Genomic DNA, 21,000 nt, shown 5'->3' on the forward strand with positions numbered 1-21,000 from the left:
AACCTTACGGATAGGTCACAAAGGATGACTAGTTATCCAGTTTTTCATGTTTGCCAAAACCTGCTTGGAGAAGTGAAATTAATTGTATTTAATTCATCTCCTTCAAACAGCTACAGCCAAAAATGACATTCAGATGGACATATTTGGCTTTTGTGGTACTGACTTGTGTTCAAGTCACCATGGAATCAAAATGGACAATTCTTATTTTTTATGGAATGTAACAATGTTTATTATAAATGATTTATGCATGCTTCTCATTTTTTTTTTATTCATGTGTCCTCATAATCTTTAATCAAAAACAATAACTTCCCCTCCCCCTTACATCACATCTCTTCTCAGATAACCTCTGCCTAGGTCCTCAAAATCAAGTAACATTCGAGAAGCTGTTTCACTTAGATATACATCACAACAGTGCAAGAAAAGATTATCGCAACTTCTGATGAAAATATGCATTTGAACATGAATTTAAGGTGGTCACATTAGCAAAATATAGCAGGTAAAAATGTCCAGCAATTCACTAGTGAAGTCACTTTCAAACCAAGCCAGTTTATGTTGGTTAACATGGCAAATCTATGGCTACGTTCGAACTGTCAGTCCAAATCCGATTTTTTTGCATATCCGATTGAAATCCAATCAGACTTAGCAAGTGTGAACTGCAAAAAAAAAAATCTGTTTCAAGCTACATCCATATGTGGTTTTAAATCCTTTTCAAATCGCATTTCTGGAAATCCGTTTCAGTCTGACCGCTCTGATTGGATTTCGCGTGGTTTATGTGACTTTCGCACGTCACGTAAAACTTAAACGTCAGACGTTGTTATAGGAAACATGCTGAAAGTCGCAGCTGAAACAAGGCTGTGTTCTTCCAAAGTGCCGGACGAGCAGAAAATGACAATATAACGGAGACATGTTTGTAAATCGATGGAGACGACAGCGTGGAAAAAAGCAGTGCATACCAGCCTCCAACGGTTCTGCCGCTGCCTCATAAGACGCAGTAGACCAGCGAGGCGACTACACATTGTCATGTTGTAAAATTTAAATAAGACAACATCTCTATTGCAAAACCCCTCCATGTTGTTGTATTTGGCGTATTCCTACCAATGCAACGTCATTGCCATAGAAACCAATGCAGATATTCCAGAAAACAAAAGAGCTGCAATGACACACAAATCAGATCTGAACAGTTGTGATACACAGTGTGGACATCAATAATGTTAGATCAGAATCCAATCGGATACACAAATAATCGTATTTGGACTGACAGTGTAAACGTAGCCTATGTGACCAACTTGAATGAGCAGCAAAATCTGAGTGGGGAAATCTTTCGCCCTTATGTGAAATTCCAATTACAATTACAATTTCGCCCACAAAAATTCACCAAACAATGGTAAATGCGACCGCACCTTAAGCTTTTGTATACAGACTACTATATGAAATTCATCTGATCAGGGTCAGGTGAACACAAAACCACAGTAATTATACAGGTCTTCCTTAAGAGTATTTGTTGACTAGTTATTCAGGGGACTCAACGACTTTTGAAAATATGTATTCGTGCTTAAAGTTCACTCACCTGCATGCATTCATTCTTGCCCATGACTCCAGCCAACTGCAGGTAGCATTTAACCTGCTGACGGATCTTCTGGAAGCAGTCTACAATAGGCACGGTGGGGATGGTATGGATGCGGCTCAGAATGTCCAAAGCCACATTGACCAGACCTTGCTTCCGGCCGATCTTCCCATACTGAATAATGGCTGATGCGGAGGCATGCACTCCAAGCATGGCATTGTTAGTGTTTGGGTCATGTTGCGTGTTAGTTTCATAAGCGGTCACAATGGCTGCAGAAGAAATAAATAAATAAAAAAAAGATTAAAAGTGTATATAAAATGATGAATCAGAATGTCACTGGAATTCATAGCCATATCCTTGCTTACCCTGATAGTGGTGCTGCCGCCACATAAAGATGCTGCTCCAATGGGAAAGGTCATCTGAGACAATTGGCAGCCTGTTTCTCCAGGTCTTCACCACAGTCTTCATGTCATGGAGGCTGGTGTTGCGGCCCAAGTTGGCAGGCTGGAGTCCTGCATTAATCTGAGCAGCTTCCTGTAGCTCAATAATCTGCTGAGCCGCCTGAATGAGAACAATACAGGAATAAACAGATGAGAATCTCCATGTAGTTATTAATAAACATCAGGAAGATGTAACAACTCACATTCTCTTCAAAGCTCCTGCTCAGTTTAAATCTGAGGGCTACAGTCATCCCATATATCACACTCACTCACAAAAAAAATGGTTTCCATGTTTTATGGGGACATTCCATAGACATAATGATTTTTATACTGTACAAACTGTAGTCTATCCCCTAAATCTACCCATCACAGAAAACTTTCTGCATTTTTACATAAAAAAAAAACATGATATGATTCAATCGTATGATTTATAAGCTCTTTTAAAAATGGGAACCTAAAAATGTCCCCATAACATTGGGAATATCAGGCAGGCACACAGAGACACAGAGACACACACACAGACACAGAGACACACAGGCACACACACACAGAAATCCATTACTGCGAATGTATTACAGGCTTATGATTCCTATTGAGAAAGAAAAAGAAATAAAGAAACGAAGTCTTGAGGTGGCTGAACGAATGGATGGATCAAAGTATCTTAAAAGCCATTTACTCATAGAACGGGCAGAGAGAGGGAAGCGCACAAGTGAAGCATCTATTCCCCTAATGCCTAATCGCGCTCTCAGACGACACTTAGACCACACCAGTAGAGGACACAGACCACAGGGACCCAAAAAATCCTACTCATTCCTCACGAACTATCGATGGATGACCTTAACATATCAGATTGCAAACACACACCCTGCACTCTTAACCAAAATGCCACATGGATCTTTAATCTCCTCTATGAATTGGAAAAGACGTGAGGGAGGGAGTCTGGCACTTACAAGGTGATTTACAACATGATGGTTTACTACACACACGATGAGTAGCCTGAGCCACGATAATGAATTATGCCCCCGAACACACATACATGCATCCAAAAACAATCCGTTCAATAGTAATGCCTGCTTTACAAGATAAATGCCTCAAATCAGTCCATGGACTTGCCAAATCAAATCCCCACACAACAAAATAAATTAAGCAATACAATATTTTTCACAATTATCTGTTAATATCAGCTGATGGCACATTATAACCTTCATTCTGAGTGCCCATTCATCATGTAAATTTAATTTTCTTGCAGGTATTTAATCAAACACTATCTGATGGGGGAAAGTAATTACGAGTCATTTTAAACTTGGTGGCGTTCTCACTCTCTCTGTCTCATGGCTCCTGTCTGCCTCTCTCGTCCGTTCCAATTGCTCTTATTGGACTTCTGCATGGTTGCATTAAAGAGTGCAGGAGTAAACAGATTCAATTATCAGTAAATTCAAATATCCCTGAAGTCAATGGCTCTGGGGCAAAGACTGAATTTTTGAAGGCCTAACTAAAAAAGCCACAAAAACGTGCCCATTACCATAGGTTAATAACAGCTGGTTCTTTACACTAATTAGTAGTTTTAAACTTCAGTCTAAATCGCTTAAATGTATAGACTAATTAACCGGTATTCATTTTGAGCATAAATGAAAGAAGCTAAAATGTGCTGACGTCACATTTGCATAATTAATTGTGATTCATGATTTGGTATTTTATTGTACATTCTGCAAACTAAATGCCATATCAAGAAAAAAAAAAACAAAAAAAAAAACATGCTATTCAATATTTCATATTTATTATGCTTAGTACACCTTTTTTCATAAGCATATTTTCACTTCTATTTTTTGCATTGAATAAATACAATTTTATAATTATTATTTTTTTAAATATAATTGCTCAATATAATGCAACATTTTCTTTCGGCACACAGCCTACAATCAAGTATAATTTTTTGGGCACGTCGCGTCTACAGATTACATTGTAACACTTTTTTTTCTGCATTACAAGCACTTTTCAGAAAATGCAAATACAATTATTCTCTTGGTTTCTTCATTTTAACAGTGAAAAGAAGAAACAATAATCAAACAATAATAATAATCAGATATATAATGATAATTATTATAGATTACAATTTTATTTAAAACAATAATTTTTAATAATATTAATAATCATAATAAAATACTGATACATTACAGTATACAGTTTTGATTTTCTAATAATATCAAGTAACAAAAATCCCTTGTATTCAAGATGTTCTGATTACATCTACTATATCCAACTCTTTAATCATGCGGACCACAGACCTATCAGCCTTTACCCATAACACCCTGTGTGGTGTATTCACATTCTCCAACAACAACGCCTCATTTCCTCAATTTGGCTGTCATATTTGCCATCACACCACAGCCGTGCTCAAGAAGAGTGCTTCTAGTCTCTAACAGTCCCCAGAGGATGCGGTGCATGGACAGCTCTCACACATTACCCTAATCTAGAGGCACACATCACCTCGGCTCCGTCCCATTGTGTGCTCTGCCTGATTATGCGTGTGGCAGTCAGGAGGCAGTTCTTTCTGCTGAATATTAATACAAGCTGCCTATTGAGCACCACAATGGTGCAGTCAACACTATCTCAGGCATTTTAGAAAGGGCCAAAGGGCCAAAAAGAGGGAGGGAGGGACCAAGTCTGACAAAGGAAAAAGTGATATTGTGCAAAAATGCAGAGTGAAGGATATTATAAAAATAAAAAAAAATTATAAAAAAAAAGTGTCTGCTTTAACCACTCTCTCTGCTATAAGGGTTTGTATAAAGTCACGTGCTTGCACATAAAATGAGATTGCCCGAGTCTCTAGCTTGTCGGCGGTGATATCGGACCAGATGTTCTGCTTTTGAGATATCATTATTTAAAATTGACAATCAATTTAGATCAGATCGCTTCTGATTCTGATTCATTTTATTTAAATAGGGACAATGCACAAGTTAACATTAACCTTGTTTAAAAAACAAAGAGAGATGCATTGTGCCAGGTTGTAGCACAAGTGCTATTTTCCGCCCGTAGTCCCTTGGCAGAGAATAATACAAAACATTAAAATATACAATTTTCTAACCATAAAATTAATTTACAATTAAAACTAACATATGCTCAATTTTCCCCCATTCCTAAAACCAACCCCACCCCACCCCGACAAAACTAAACAATCAAGATCCCTACCTCTCCCAGTAAAAAACACACACACACACACACACATTTCATAGATGTGTACAGTTTTGTTGTGACAATAACCATGCTTTTGTCAAACTCGAGAAGGTTTGAGGATTTGTACAGGTAATAAGGTGTGTGGGGAGCGTGTTCCACTGTGTTATAGCCACAAAAGAAAAGGCAGATTTGCCAAATGAGGTTTTGCGATTTGGAATATTGCATTCTCCTCTAGTGGCGGACCGAGTAGCTCTTTTTTTTTCAGAGTTGAGCTCAATAAATTTTTTTAGAGGAGGGGCGACAGCATTATGAATGATTTTAAAAAGTAAACAGACATTCGAATGCATTATCAAATTTCCAAAATTTAAAATATTATACTTAGTCATTATTTTACAGTGGTGATATTGACGAGTCTTTTTATCATGGATCTTAAGGGCTGTTTTATATAAAGATTCAAGTGGTCTCAAGCTTGTCTTTCCTGCTTTCCTGAATCAGAAAATTGACAATCAATTTAGATCAGATCGCTTGTGGTGCTCTGATTGAGCTACCCTGCTCGAAAAAGTGAAGAACAACATCAAGAACATTAAATTAGAGCTGGAGAACATCTGGTTAAAAAGGGTGTTTGTCAGCTCACACACTGATGCTCCTAACCTGCAGCAGGGGCGTGTGAACGTGAGAAACGATGTGTGGCAGTCTCCTCCATTCTCTGATGGCCAGACTGCTGGCCATCTCCACCAGCCGCTCGATGAAGTTGAGCTGCTGTTCCTCTGGGTGACAGATGGCGAGGTAGCCACGATGCATGTTCACCTTCCAGGCCATTTCCTTTGGACAGCTCAGCTCCACCTGATGCAAACAGGAAACACAGCTGTATCAACATACACTACCGTTCAAAAGTTTGGGGTCGTAAGATTTTTTAAAATGGTTTATGCTCAACGAGACTGCGTTTATTTGATCAAAAATACAGTAAAAACAGTAATGTTGTGAAATATTACTAAAAATTCAAAATAACTGATAAATAAATCAACAAAATAACTTCAGTTCTAATATGCAGACTTGCAAGAAACATTTCTTATTATCATCAATGCTGACAACAGTTGTGCTGGTTAATATAGCTGCTTAATATCATTTATTTGAAATAGAAATCTTTTGTAACTTTATAAATGTCTGTTACTTATGATCAATGTAATGCGTCCTTACTAAAAAAATATTTTTTTACTGACCCCAGACTTTTTAACAGTAGTGTACTTGCAGTTAGAGTGACTAGTTTTGTTTTTACAAGCCACATCCTGATGGGGTTACAAACGGGACGCTAACCGAAGCTTTAGTTTGATTGCTATAAATAATGATTTTGAACTTGAATCCCTGAGCAGCATGTGTGTCCTAGTTTTTGTTCATGGTCATCTGGTCACCCTATTCCACAGTGTAGACTGCAATTCGAGCTAAATAGGTGGTCGTAGGGAGAATAAAAAGTCGGTACAGGTTGCTGGCATTGTGCAGTATGACAGTATTTGGAGGGATTTACACTCTTTGGTCAGTGTGCGCTTATCATGGCCAGCATTTGATAAATAACCCTGCGTCAGGGTTGGCCTTATCCACCTGCCTTTAATTGAAAGAGGGGACATTTAAACTTCCCGAGAGCAACTGCTGCTGCCAAGCAGCCTGCCCTGGAACGGAGAAAACAAATCACTTCCCAGCAGATGTTTGAGCAATTATTCAAGCACGTATCCGTAAATATTAGATGCAAAGCGAATGGAGAGGGAAGAGGAGGAGTGGAAGGGTTGCTGGTGCTGGACAATTTAATTAGGTGTCACCTTAGGACAGAAACCTGAATGGATTCGTTCCAAGTCTCCTTGAACAAGAGCCAAGAGTATTTATAATGTGTCCAGACTCTATCGCACACTTTTTCTACTTTGTTTTAGAAGTGAAGCCCATAAATTACCCACCGACGGCAAGGCTACAATTCTGAAGTCATAAACAATTCGGCAAGAATAGTTGAGAGTGTGACTTTCTGCATAAAAAGTGGTGCGCTTTTTACATTTGGCAATATGGTGAAACTCCAATAATAATTTGAGGTGTCAGTGAAGTCATAACTATGCTTTTAAGTTATCTTACTGCACTGGAAGTGTGTGTGCAAATCTTACTCCAAAATGCAGAGTATCTAGCCAAATAACATACTTTAATGAAAACTCTTACAGGCCCTTATATATACAGTAAATACATATTTAAAAAATAAAGAATAATAAAGTTATTCAGAAATGGCACATTAAAGGGCGCAATGGGTCAAAATAAACAGTAAATGCAGTTACAAAAAAAATAAAATATCACAAATCTATTTCATTAAAAAATATGGGAAAATATCAGTTTCCGCAAAACCATTTCTCAAACTATTTCACCGTTTTCTCCGCTGAAAAAAATAAGAAATGTTTCTTGAGCAGCAAATCAGCATATATGAAATATTTCTGAAGAACCTTGTCACACTGAAGACTGGAGTAACATATGCTAAAATATATTAAAATAGAAAACAGTAAATTGTAATAATTAATGTTTTTACTGTATTTTCCATCAAATAATTACCTTGGTGAGCATAAGAGCCTTCTTTCATAGACATTAAAATAATCTTACCGACTTTACAAGTAGTGTATGTATTTATAGACTGATTGTGAACTTACTAAAACATATTGCTTTAGGTTTGCGTTGAGTAACATGGCAAGTATTCAGACAAGATAGATAAAGTAAAGACCTTAAATAAAACAGACAATTACTCACAAATCTTAAATCCCTATGTGTGTTGATTGCAATGTGGTACTGAGTTTACCTGCACCAAAGCATCTTTCATGGCGGCCCAGTTGGACACTCTCCAGGCACACTCCAGCACCAAGTATGGGTTGTTATGGCCTTTAGATTGCCCGTACTCAGTCAGAGGCTCCCACTGGTTCAGCTCTTTAGAACAGCTGGAAATCAACATACGATTTAGATTTATATTACATTTTACATTATATATTTGAATATAACAGATGGTCCAGGATATTAATAAAACAGGTTTTTTGACAGCTGACAATTTCCATGTGAGACAATTCATTATTTGACATTGAGTTTTTGAGAGCAAAACTTTGAGAGCATAATTTTGGTCAATCTATGTTAGTCATTTGGATATATTTGCATTGTGCTAGGTTGCCACACTCTTTTTGGGTATATTAAAAATAATGCATCTTATTGGCTGTGGTTTTGTTGGTGGTTTGTCTTATCTGCAGTATTTTCCTTTCAATGAGGATGGAAAACTTACTTGACAGTGGACATATCAAGTGTTGAGTCTGAGCTATGCTTTTTCAACTCACCGGATCCAGTGATCCTCCCACAGCTGGTACTCGGGGAAGATGGCGGGCGAAACATTGTGCTCTTTGCGAGCTTTCTCCATTGCCTTCTCGTAGGTTTCTTGAGCCTAATGATGATGGAACCAGAATTGTTAACATCTTAAAATATAAGAGCGACAATACATAGGTCCCTAAGAAATCCATTTTATTTTTCCCCAAATTCTGTATTTTCTGTTTTCCTGTGTTAATGGTTTAATTAATAATCAAAAAGTATGCCTAATCCATTAAATTCCTAAAACTAACAATTTAATAATTTATTAAAATTTTAACAATAACAGTGACCCATGAAATGTTTAATTTTTTCAGAAATTCTGTTGTTGTCTGTTTTTTAACTTTTCTGGATGCTGTGTTTTATGATTATATAATTTCTTATTAAAAACATTTTTAATCAAATGAATACAAAAAAACAATTTAATTAATCTTGTGAAATGTAACATGCAATCTGAACAGTCTTTTTGCATTTTAATATTCACTGACATTAGTGATTTGATTAAGTGTACAACCCTTTTTGGATTTATTCATCCGAATTTGTCCAAATTCCATGACATTCCGCCATTTTGACTGATTTCCACAATCCAATCTGCATATTTTGCAATGCGGAAATCATATGGCCCTAAATAAATACATGCAGATACGATAATTTCAGTCTCTCTCACCTGTTCAAAGAAGCCATGCTGCTCGTACGCAATGGCGGTGCTTGATTCAGGAAACTTGCATCTCTTCTGCCACAGCCCCGCCCACATGTCCTCCTCCTGCAGAAGGGAGTAAAGCTCTGCCAGCGAGTCAAGGATCTCCTGAGGGAATACGAAAACACATCTTCAAAGAATATAGGGGACAAACACATCCATATTCAGAGGTGTTCCAATGAGGTGACTGCTTAGCATAAGCAGCTTGAATGCTGGGATACTTCAAAACTGAACTCACTGACAGGTCAAAACAAAGCCAACTGGAAATTCAGCACACAAGTTCATTTTGAGTGACACTGGGGAACCTTCAGAACACAAAACTTCCTCTGCCAAGAATATCCACAAAGATTGAAAAAGAGCTCATGAATCACTGTACCTGCTGTGGAGGAGTGATGCTTTCCTGCTCGTAGAACTCTGTGCTCTGTTTGGGTTTGATGTGCAAGCTAAGGCCTTTCTCAAAGGCTTGCTGCTCCAGCATCAGGGTGGAGCGTAACCATAGATTGTGGGTCTTGCCTAAGTACTTCAGTACGCAGGGCCTGATGGGTATGGGCGGCACGCACTGAGACATGGCCTCCACAAAGCAGTTTAAAGCACTGGGCTGACAATCTCTCTGAGCTTGATGACTACCACTACACAGGAACGGACCCATCTCGCCTGACAGTGCCTAAAAAAAAGGGATACAAAAGTTCAAAATTAGAAATGCATGATGTATTTATATGCAATATTGGTCATTGGCTGAATTGTTATAGATGTTTATCGGCCATGTTCATTTCCCCACTTTTACATTTAGATTACCTTTAGTTCTAAGAATTTATTAATGCTGTTAAATGTAATCTACAGAAATTCTCAATTAATATCCACACAATAAAATATATATTTTTTTTTAATAAAACAAACAAAAAATTTTTTTTAAAGGATATTTATATATAATACTTTGTATGCTTTAAGAAAACAATTGATTTAAGATTTAATTTTAGTTAGCTTTTTTTTTTTGCATTGGCTTAATGCCATCGGCCTGAATTTTAATAATGCTTTACCCTAATCAATAGAATAGTATAAGTTTGAGAACTTTATAATAACATTTCAAATAAAATGCAAAAAACTCCTTTAAGTAGTTCCTCACTCACCTAACATCACACCAAACAATCAGAATTTGCCATAAATATTCAATAGGCATGACGACTCTAAAGAAAAATAGCCCATGTTACACAGAGTTTTGCATTATTATTATAGAAAAGACTGGCGCAGTAAATATGTCCTTTTTTATATACCTCCTACAAACAAAAGCCATAAAGCTGAAGATTTCTATTTTGAATATTAGTTGTAACAGTCTACAGCCCCAGTCACTCTAAATTAAAGCTCTTTAATGAGAATTCTAATACTTAAGACATCTGGTCCATTAAACTCTGAAATTTGCATAAAAGGCTTAATTTCTGCTCATTAGCAAATGCTGCTTGTTTAAGTTCAGCGGCAGGGGCAGAAAGACAGCCCGTCGGACCCCCACCCATGCAAAGATCTCCAAGATGAGCGGAAAGGCACAACCTCTGACACCATTAACACACATTTTGCATGCTGATTCTGCAGTCATATGCATTATTAGTAGTAAAACAGTCAGTCTACACTTTAACCACAACAAAGGTCAGTTTAAAGCCATCAGCAGTCATATGCTGCATTTAGATGGAAAATGTTTAGATTTAAAAAACAGCCAACTGTCAGCTCAACTCTTTGGAGAACTGGGACAGTGAAGTACTCACATGCTGCTGGCGGTCCGACAGAATCTTCCAGAGGCGGGGGAAGAGCTGGACCCAGGTCTTCTCGGCCAGTGGGGTGGAGATGTGGCACAACTGAACCAGAGCATTCAGCAGTGCTCCCGTCTGATTACACACACAAGAGACTCATTTACTGATAGGCAATAAATCGGCCATTAATCAACCCACATTTAGCCACTTGAGATTATCGCATTGGCTGATAACAGTGCCAGCTCAGCCGATTAACAGAAGTGCACCTTGTTTCAGTTCCAAAGTCTACTAGGAAACCTTTGTCAATGTTACAATAACCATTTTACTTTTTAAAATATAAAAAAATAAAAAATAAACTGGATACATACCGTAATAACAGTTAAAGTTTTTGTAATTTTGTTGTGTATTTATATCATTTTTATTCGTTTTCTTTCAGTTTTAGTATATCAAGTTAAACTAACATTCTGCAAAGCAGAAAATGATACTTACAATTGAATCTTCACTTATGGCACCAAACATTCAAGGGCAAAAGGGACTATTCCTTCTCAAAAAATGACTTTTCTTAAGGGATCAGTGTACTTTAAAATGCATGACCGGTCAATCACATCTTGCCACTGAATAATTCTTAGGGCATAATTGCACGAAAAAGGTTTGGACCTCTGACCACAAGAAGAATAGAGATGTTAGCATAAGTCAGAACTCAAATGTGTGCTGTGGTTCCTGACAGCGGCTCCGGTGGGCAAAGCAGTCAGGTCAGGTCTTTGAACTCCTTACTTCATCATTTATCTAAAGCCTGCTTGAGAGGTGCATATAAAGCAGAACCGTGTCCAGGATTAAATAGAAATCAATGACGTTGTGACCTCAAAGCGCTCAGAGACAGAATCCCATGTTGCCCTGATCAAACTCTCTTTAACAGAGACAATTATGAGGGAGAAGCCAAATGAGGAAGAGCAGGCTAGAGATGAAAGTAGCAAGAACCAAAGGTGCATATTAAAATCTCACTGTTCAAGCCTGTATGGCTTCTACATGTGACTCATTCCTACATATGTCCTTTATGTAACCAGTGTCCTTTTTTAAGTTTTGCTTGGCTTTTCCCACTGCCTAAGGGGGTGCACTCGTGAGGGCGACATATGTTGAGGTGATTGCTCACCTTGACCTCTCTCAGGGAGTCCAGGAACTTGTCGTGGCGGTTGGTGAGCATGTGCAGCTGGTTGCCCGTGTCTCTCTCCGCCTGCTCCTTGGTCTTGGGGAGGCTGGTCTGGTCTCCAGGTGCCAGTTCAATGTCTATCTCCACATCCTACAGATGAAAAGGTCACAAAAACATAAAATATTGGAAGAACATTTGTTTACTTGCTACACTTACAGCAGGCCACTATGAACTCGAGGTCTGCACCATTTGGAACTGAACTGAGAATGTCTCTGAATTCCTGAAATAAATGACTGAACTTGAATTGAGCACAGATGCAGGATACAGATTTGAAAGAATTTAAAGCTGCAGTCCGTAGTTTTTCCTCTTTGTCGCCATCTCTGTTCGAAATCTGCAATTGCAGTTATTCGAGGAATTATCAACTTTACGTGCGTTGTGCCTCGGCAGGGCACAGCGCGGATGAATTAATGTTTGAGGAGAATGTGCGGCTGTCAGTCGCCACGCCGGTGTGGATACTGTGATTCGGAATGACAGATTATTCTTTTTGGAATTATGACCAACATACGAATTTTCACTGGAAAATGTCATCTGAACTAGTAAGAAACATCCACCTTTGTTCTGACCAACAAAGGGGAAAAAAGCATTGCAGTAAATTGCGCTGATTAAATCTAACGATTGCTTATCATATCACATCAAACCGTGCAAATTATACTTTGTTCTCAAATTGTTAATGTTAACAACATCAGCATTGCATGACTACATTTAATGCCCTTCTGATATTTATCTTTGTTTTCGCACGGTCCCAGTTACAGTCTCTTTTTTTTGTAGCCACTCCGAAGTAGGAAGTCTTTTGCATTTTACAGCGGGTGAGTCTCTAGTTGTCACTGGTGATTGTCGTTTGAACCTTTCTGGATCCGCCATCAAATTGATCAGTTTAATTATATCAAGTGCAGTGAGAAAAGGCAATAAATCTCCACCTCCAACATCCTCACACGCAATATAGCCTACTAGCCTAAAGTCCTCCTTTATGTGTACAGATGTGACGTAATGACGCAAAGACATGCTCGAATTTCCCGCGGAAGTCCACCAGTACCACGGGAATTAAAAATATTATTACAAGCTTACCGTTTTGAATCGAGCTAAGGCAAGCCTGCTCAAATTTATTTTGGATAATTTTTAACCCAAAAAAGTTACGGACTGCAGCTTTAAATAGAATAAAATAATGAGCATTTAAAATAGAACCGAAGAGCTCCAGCATGTGCATTAAGCTTGCTCGTGGAGGCTCAACCTTCTTTCACGTGGAAATATTTTCCGCTTCATTTCTCCTGTTCAGTCTGTCTAGTTCAGACATCCGCGAGTGAAAACATGAACACACTGGAGAGCTGCTTTATAGTAGACACTGAAGTTGTACTTCTGATGAAATGAGACACTGACACGGTTTTTCATGTTTAATACGGTAAAGCTGCTTGATTTTAAGCAATCTATTGTTTAAAGTGCTATATAAATAACGTGATGTGACTTTACTAGAGTGCCAAATTGGAGAGCTTGTGCAAACATTGCATTGCAATGATCAGATCCTTTTCCTATGTTTTATTAAAAATGCTGGCCGTTTTCTCAATTTTGTTGTGTGCTTATTTTGTTATTGAGAGGAAAGCGTGCAGCACATATTTCATCTAAACTTCGCTCTCAGCAGTGTGGGTGGTGTTGGATGTTCGCTAACAGTATATCGCTAGTCACGTATTTCGAACTTTGTTTTAACCCTAAGCGAAGAATGAAAAAGAACTTCGTTGGAGTATATCGGGGCCTTCAGAGGTCCAAACACAAACAAAATTATATACATTATATAAACCCAAATAAATAAAATACATAGCAGCAAACTGAAACACTACAACAGTATGGACAATAGGGTATACCTGCCTCACAGTCACTATTTTTCTTCCTCTGATCTCAGTCTTCTCATATTATGAGAAAGGGAGAAGTGAGCTCTGTCTTGCTCGCAATGGAGCCGGCCTTTGAGAAAATGCACTCCAATAGCGTGGATGTGGAAGTTCAATTAAACATGTAGTCAAGGGGTACAAATTTAGCTTCCGCATGATATTCCGCATGATTAGATTTGTGCCTAATATTAATGCACATTTATATAGGTTAACATTAACAATAAAGTTAAAACTTTAAAACTTGTTTTAAATAAGTCATGTTTGAGGTCCCACGTCATATCTGGAAATGTTCCAACACTTTGGATTTTTTGCCCGACATATTAACACATGGACTAGCCGTGTTAGCGATCTGTCACTGCGTGACCTTTACGACTAACCGAATTATTACAATTTAGTCGACCAATCCTCTTCTCTTCGACTAACGTTTAGTCAACTATTAGAGGGCAGCCCTAATATATTTCTTATATTATTATACATTTTTTGTAATTATGTTTCATACATAATTGCAAGAACCTCTAAGCAGTTCCCTCAAGAATCACCATTTTTTAATCTCCTGCTCTAATATCTCCCCAACTCAAAATGTAGTCAAACATCAATATAGAATCATAATATATAAAAAGTAGTAAATTTCTAGATTCTGATGAATGCATCATTTTGGTTTTAATTAAAACTTTCTCTATATATCAGAATTTGATAGTAGAGCTAAATTAGGCCATAAAGGCACAAAACAAGCTTTTCTGTAAAGATGTTTGTATACACAGAATGGCTCAGCTGACCTCCTCCTTGGTCTCGCTGTTTTCTCTCTCTCGAGGTTCCTGTTTGATATGCGTCGCCATGGCGAAAGCAGCACGGTCATGGCTGTCAGCCAGGTTTATGACGTTGGTGATGGAGGGGAGCATGGAGCCCTGGCAGCTGGTGCCAATGGTGGTGTTCCTCTCACAGACCGCCAGCAGCAGCTGTGAAGCAGAGACGACAGTATCAAACTCTGAACTGCCACGATTGCTCAAACACACACGCAAACAGCTGCTCTGGCTGTGAGGAACACATCACATAGAAAAAAGTAGCTAACGTTCACACATAAATGACACCTGCGTGAGCCAGCATTGTTTAACAGCTGCCATTTTTAACCACTAGCGTACATACATCTAAATGCTTGACACATCTGTAGAGCTCCAACAGTGAATGTTCTTCTACTCCATCACGGGAGGATTAATCGCGCACACAGCCGCCATGTGTAGGACATCATTAATAATTCAAGAGCCAGAGTAGCATTGATTGTGGCTGAGATGGATGGATTGTGACCTGACTTGTGCAGGAGCAGCCAAAAACCAGAGCTGTTACATTATGGTGAATGCATTAACAATCAATAGAAAAAGTATTAAAAATTAAGGTGAAAATTGTGACGTTGTCAGTATGCATTTAAGTGCTATGTAAAGTGCAATTAGCTTCGGTGTAATTTAAGCATGTGCATTATTATGAATTATTATTAATTCTGCATAGAGCTTGCATAATGATTGGAGATGTACAATATATAGTTTTTTTTATTATTATCAAAAAATTTAGACATATCCTGTTGTGGTGACATGCAATGTTATATCAGAAATTTTATTCCTAAAATACTAAATGAAACTAAAAAATTTAAATAAATAAATAAATAAATAGTATATCTATTTATAATAATTATTTTTTTTATATAATATATTCTTTTATATTTATTTTAAATATTTGTTTATTTATATCAATCAACGTTTAAGGTTTCATTTAATACTTTATGTATAATATTTACTATCTAATAACATATATATAGGCAGTATACACATACAAGAATGTATATACAAAAGGTCATGGGTTCGATTCTCAATACCAGCAGGAAAACAACTGAGGTGCCCTCGAGTAAGGCACCTATACCCCAATCGCTCCCCGGGGGCCACAGCAAAATGGCTACCCACTGCTCCGGGTGTGTGTGCCCATGGTTTGCAGTGTGTGTGTGTACTACTCACTACCCCTAATGTGTGTGCACTAACTTGGATGGGTTAAATGCAGATGACAGATTCTGAGTATGGGTTACCATACTTGGCCTTCACGTCACTTACTTATATTGGATCTACTAGTCAAACACAATTAGCAGGTTTCTCCAAAAAATTCAATATTGGTGCATCTCTAACCAGCAAGAAAGAAATTAAACAAATTTTCACATCTTTTATGCGTTTTCCTCTTTTTGTCCCCCCCCCCAATAAAATATGCCTGTACCTCTGTGCACTGTTTGATCCAGAAGTGGCTGCCCATGGCCTCCCAGTTCTGCGAGCAGCAAATATACAGAAGCCTCTCATAGACTCGTCGCTTCATTGATGAATCAAACACCTCAAAAAACTTTGCTCTGATCAGTGGCTGGGTGCAGCGCAGCCCTGACAAGAATGCTGGCTCCAGCTTGGATGTTATGTCACTTCCTGAAAGGTTCTCATCTCTGAAAAACAAAACAAAAAAAAAAACAAATACTGAAGTGCTTCAGACAAACACTGCAAGACTGTTGTTGTATTTGCCTTCTGAGACCCCATGAAATACACCGTGACAATAAAAAACTTGGTAGGTCTTAAGTAATCCACAGCTATTAAGGACTACATGTGTTCCAGCATAGATGCAACTAGAACTGTTGACTTAGACATGTGGGTTCTCACTAGGATGATTGCTCTTGACACTGGAGAAATGCTCTTTTGCCCAGGGTGACGGTGACCCCTAATGCCTTTTGCCCCTCAGCCGCCAAACACCCACAGCCCCAACGTTAGCAATCAAAATCAAGCCTACCACCCACCAGCCGCAGTCTTGTTGCTAATAGCAATAGATGGAGGGCCAGCGCGGACAGCAGACCCTATGATTAATCGGCGTAATTACCTGTAGACGTAATTAACGAGGTCCAGGAACTGGGCATTCAATTCAAGGTCATCAGGAAAGCGCTTCTCAATGTAGGTCATCATTTTCACCAGCAGAATGGACTTCTCTCTTGGATTAGGCACCTAGGAAAGAAACGAAGACAAAGAGAGAGAGTAAGACAGCAGAATAGAAAGGGATTGGAAGAGGAGAGGAGAGGAGAGGAGAAAGGAGGAGGGGGCAATAGATTGATACAGTCCATTTATCTTTCATCTATCAGGAGAGCTGTGCAACACCTTTGCTCGGCTCCTTTTTCTCCCTGTCTGCTCTCTCGCCTTGGGCTAACAGAACAGACACCCGAGTTCAGCTGTCCGGGCCACAGCGCGCTGAATACACAATGCCTCATTTACAGCAGGGTAGGCTTTGAGCTCAAGTGTTTAACACAGGTCTATTCAGAGTCGACACAAGGTTGGTTTACTATTGCGAGGTTAGAAAGTCTACAGAACTGGAAATCCTAGTTACACCATGTTAAACTAATAATGCATGAAGCATGAACCAGGTTAACCCATTTGTAGTGAATTTCCCTAAAAATAGCAAGAACTGTGGCGCTATCAAAACACAGCCCTGCTCGTTTCTGTATCTCAACCAACAACACTGGCTTAAGCAGTGACGTGAGTTTTGGGTGGTCACTGGTCAGACCAATAACAGACAAAAGGCAAATCTGTTTGGAAAGATTCATTGTTTTTGCAATTCTGTTTGGTGGCACAAAAATAACACTCATCTCTTTTCTTCCTCTTAGACCACATCCGCTCCAAATTTGACAACCACATTTTTTGAATGTCCAAAATATGTAAATAAATTAAAAAAAGAATAAAAGAAAAATAAATGCATAAATAAATTAAAAATAAGTACATTTAAAGTACCCTTTAAGGTGTCATGTGTCGTACATTTTTTATTTTTTAACGCTTTTCCCTGAGGTCCAGTTATAATGACCATTTTCCATCCTCTTTCTGACCTTGCTGTCGACTATCATTTTTACTGCCCCATCATTCAATAGCCTCTTTGCAAAGTCTGCATTACATTGTGACAGGACCACAAAACAATCCATGCCAAAAATGTACCACATAAACTATCAAGGTCAGATTAAAATGATTAGAGATCTTATAAAAGACTATTTTTGCTGCACGTTTCTAAATTTGTGATAATTTGGAACAACATATAGTTTAAACCATCTACACCACTGGTTCTTAACCAGGAGGCTGGGGTCCTCAGCAAACAAATGGGGTTTTTGGAGTCAAAAATGTTGAGAACCAATGGTCCACACAGTAGCAATAATAGCATCAATCCTTTATCCTCCATGTTACTCTACCGTCCCTGAGCAGCCAAGATAATCTAATCACCCAAGAGTGACTGACATGTAAATTTCATCTTTGCTGCTTAATTTTAATAAATAGTCTTTCTGGACTGGCAAAGTTTTAAGTTCTGAAAGTTCATGCAGGTATGTTTTCATAGTTCACTGAAGTCTAAACTCAAAATACAAAGGAGAATGTTATTCCTCATACGACACCAGGCTCTGACAGATTCAATATTTCGAGACATCAGCCTGACAGAGTTTACCTGGTTGGTGGCCATGGAGTTGCCAGAGTTTTTGACCCATTCCTCCACAATCTTCACCACAGCGCGAAGAATCTTTGGGTCTGGAGATTTCTCGATGAGGGAGGTGATAATGACCTGGATGAAGTTTTTTCTCATTTCCATATTCATGACCGACAGTCTCGTCTTCACCAGATCCAGACTGAGCATGACCAACTCACTTGTCACTACAAACAACATAGAAGAATGTGAGCACATGATTATATGAGTGATATTCAACAGAAATTTGTGATAGTTGAACACTATTTTCCCTTTTGTTTAGGTTCACAGGCCAGGAAAAACTACACCAAGCTCACCTATACAGCCAAATATTACATAAATCTCAAAGGCAAGCATTGAACATATATCAAAAATGGTCAAAGACAGCTGAGGATATGAACCACAAAATTCAAAATTCTGCCAGCTGAAAATGGGGGAAACGTGATTGAGTTTTAGCATGGAGTCGTAGCAGAACGGAGACGGGTTATGAGTTTAGTTTGGCCTCTGAATGTATTTTCTGCTTGATTTGCTCAAGGTAAAATGTGATTGTTCTGATGAGTCGAAGCCTTGGGGGAGAATATGTTAGAGGCTGATTTCCAGTTCGCCACTGACTCATGCTGTGAGGAGGTCTTGGGCGACGCTGTCAGGGTGACATTGCAGTGTGAGGCCATTCAGACAACACAGGACAGGCAGGGCCGAGAGTGTGCGAATGTGCGCGTGTCTGTTCAATCCCATCTCAATGTACCATTTAAAAACCATAATAGCATCTAGAAGGCACAGAGCAGATGGGATTGTCTGGATTTTATATTCCAGTGGACACAGTTGGAGATTTTTGACTTCAATCACAGAAGATGTTTCTCAGTATGGATGGATTTGTGGGCTGGTCTCAGAGCATTTGATTGGCCCTCCTGCAGCACCCAGTGGTCAAATATGGATAGCACACGCTGGAGTCTAACGGTTCTTTCTCTCACACTCTGCTCCAAGGTGACAACGTGTCTTTTTGTCTTTCTGCCCACTTTTTAAACTCCTCCAGATGACTGCAGACAACAGGATTAAAGCTGTCCCAGTAAGAGTGTATATTTTTCCATCATACTGTCAAAAGACTAAATTTAAGACAGACTGTCATTTCTAGGCCAAGAGGAAGAAAACCCATTCTGTCAGACAAAGCAATAGATCTTAACCTACCTCAGCTGGCTTCCATATACTATCCAAAATAAAGTCAAGCTTGAAATCTTTAAAGGCTTGAAAATGGCCTCCTGGAAGGGAGGAAGTGATCTTAACCAAGTGCAGATGGGCTAATGACAGAAAGAGGCCAGTGCTAATGCACAAAATTGTTTAAATTGAGCAGAGCATACTATATTGCATTACCTTTGCATGGTTGCCTCTAGACAGTTAGCCAATTAGGATTGATTCAGATGATTTAGCAATCCTCTGAGTGCCATCAAAATAAGAACTGATCTGACCTCGGTGTTGCCTGTTCAGTTTAAATTTACTTAGTGGGTCAATGTCATAAGAGTCTACACAATACATTAAAAATCCAAAGTTTAAAAATCATGTTTTATATGGTTTTAAAAAACTTTCATATCAGTTTAGACAACTTTACACTGTAATGAGTAGCCATAAAGTAATAACTTATTTTCATTAAACCTTGAATACATTTGTGCATACAAATTATTAATTAAAAAAAGAATATATTTAAGATAAAAAGTAGTTTCTTTAATAATTCATGATATTTGTTAATTTATAAATATCATTCAGTTTTTGAGTCGCCGCATTACATGGCATTTTACAATCTGACCTAGGGATGTACCGATGTTGGCCTATACCGACAACGATAATTCTTTATATTTGAAAGCCGATAACCATGTATTGGCCGATAAATCTAAATCCAAATTTTTATATAATTTGAGAGCCTGATTACAAAAACAAAAGTCTCACCATTAAAAGCCATGTCTCAAGCACACAATTATAATGTTATCATTATAATTTTGTGTAGCATATTTGACAGATTTGCGCTGCACATTGCACTTAACTGTATTTTCCTTTTTTTAAGTGATTCCAATCATATTTCAAGCAATTCAAAAAGATCATGGTGAACAGTGAGCATCTGAAGTGTCTCAGCCGAAGGAAATAATCCATTATTTATCGGTTTTAATATATCGGCCAGATTTTCTTATCAGGCCGATAACTATAACATTAAAAACAAACATCTATCGGCCGATACTGATACTGATATGGTGGCCGATATATCGTGCATCCCTAGAACTAACCTTTACTAATAAATAATAAAAGTCAAAATATCTGATATTTTAAGATACTTTGATCTTGATCTTGACACCCAGTTCTGCAGGGGTCCTCTCTATGATATAAATTTCTGCTTTTATTTTCCTGCATGCTGGTTGCAACATATATATATTTTTTTTTTTTAAATATATCAAAGTAATA

General features: G+C 38.2%; 1 protein-coding gene across 1 annotated transcript in view; it reads right to left on the bottom strand.

Moving 5' to 3' along the window:
• The window catches only part of trrap (transformation/transcription domain-associated protein), a 103,098-nt gene that overhangs the window by 27,471 nt on the left and 54,627 nt on the right, over positions 1-21,000 (bottom strand). Inside the window, exons 48-60 of the mRNA XM_056253031.1 lie at positions 18,541-18,743; positions 16,948-17,069; positions 16,309-16,522; positions 14,835-15,014; positions 12,125-12,271; positions 10,990-11,109; positions 9,612-9,899; positions 9,206-9,343; positions 8,514-8,617; positions 7,994-8,129; positions 5,830-6,021; positions 1,930-2,125; positions 1,568-1,833 (exon numbers count right to left, since the gene is read on the bottom strand). Coding sequence (XP_056109006.1) covers positions 1,568-1,833; positions 1,930-2,125; positions 5,830-6,021; positions 7,994-8,129; positions 8,514-8,617; positions 9,206-9,343; positions 9,612-9,899; positions 10,990-11,109; positions 12,125-12,271; positions 14,835-15,014; positions 16,309-16,522; positions 16,948-17,069; positions 18,541-18,743 — 2,306 coding nt within the window. The remainder of the gene's footprint in view (positions 1-1,567; positions 1,834-1,929; positions 2,126-5,829; positions 6,022-7,993; positions 8,130-8,513; positions 8,618-9,205; positions 9,344-9,611; positions 9,900-10,989; positions 11,110-12,124; positions 12,272-14,834; positions 15,015-16,308; positions 16,523-16,947; positions 17,070-18,540; positions 18,744-21,000) is intronic.

Source organism: Rhinichthys klamathensis, unplaced genomic scaffold (genome assembly GCF_029890125.1).
Source record: "Rhinichthys klamathensis goyatoka isolate OS25496 unplaced genomic scaffold, OSU_Roscu_1.1 h1tg000101l_1, whole genome shotgun sequence".
NCBI lineage: Eukaryota > Metazoa > Chordata > Actinopteri > Cypriniformes > Leuciscidae > Rhinichthys > Rhinichthys klamathensis.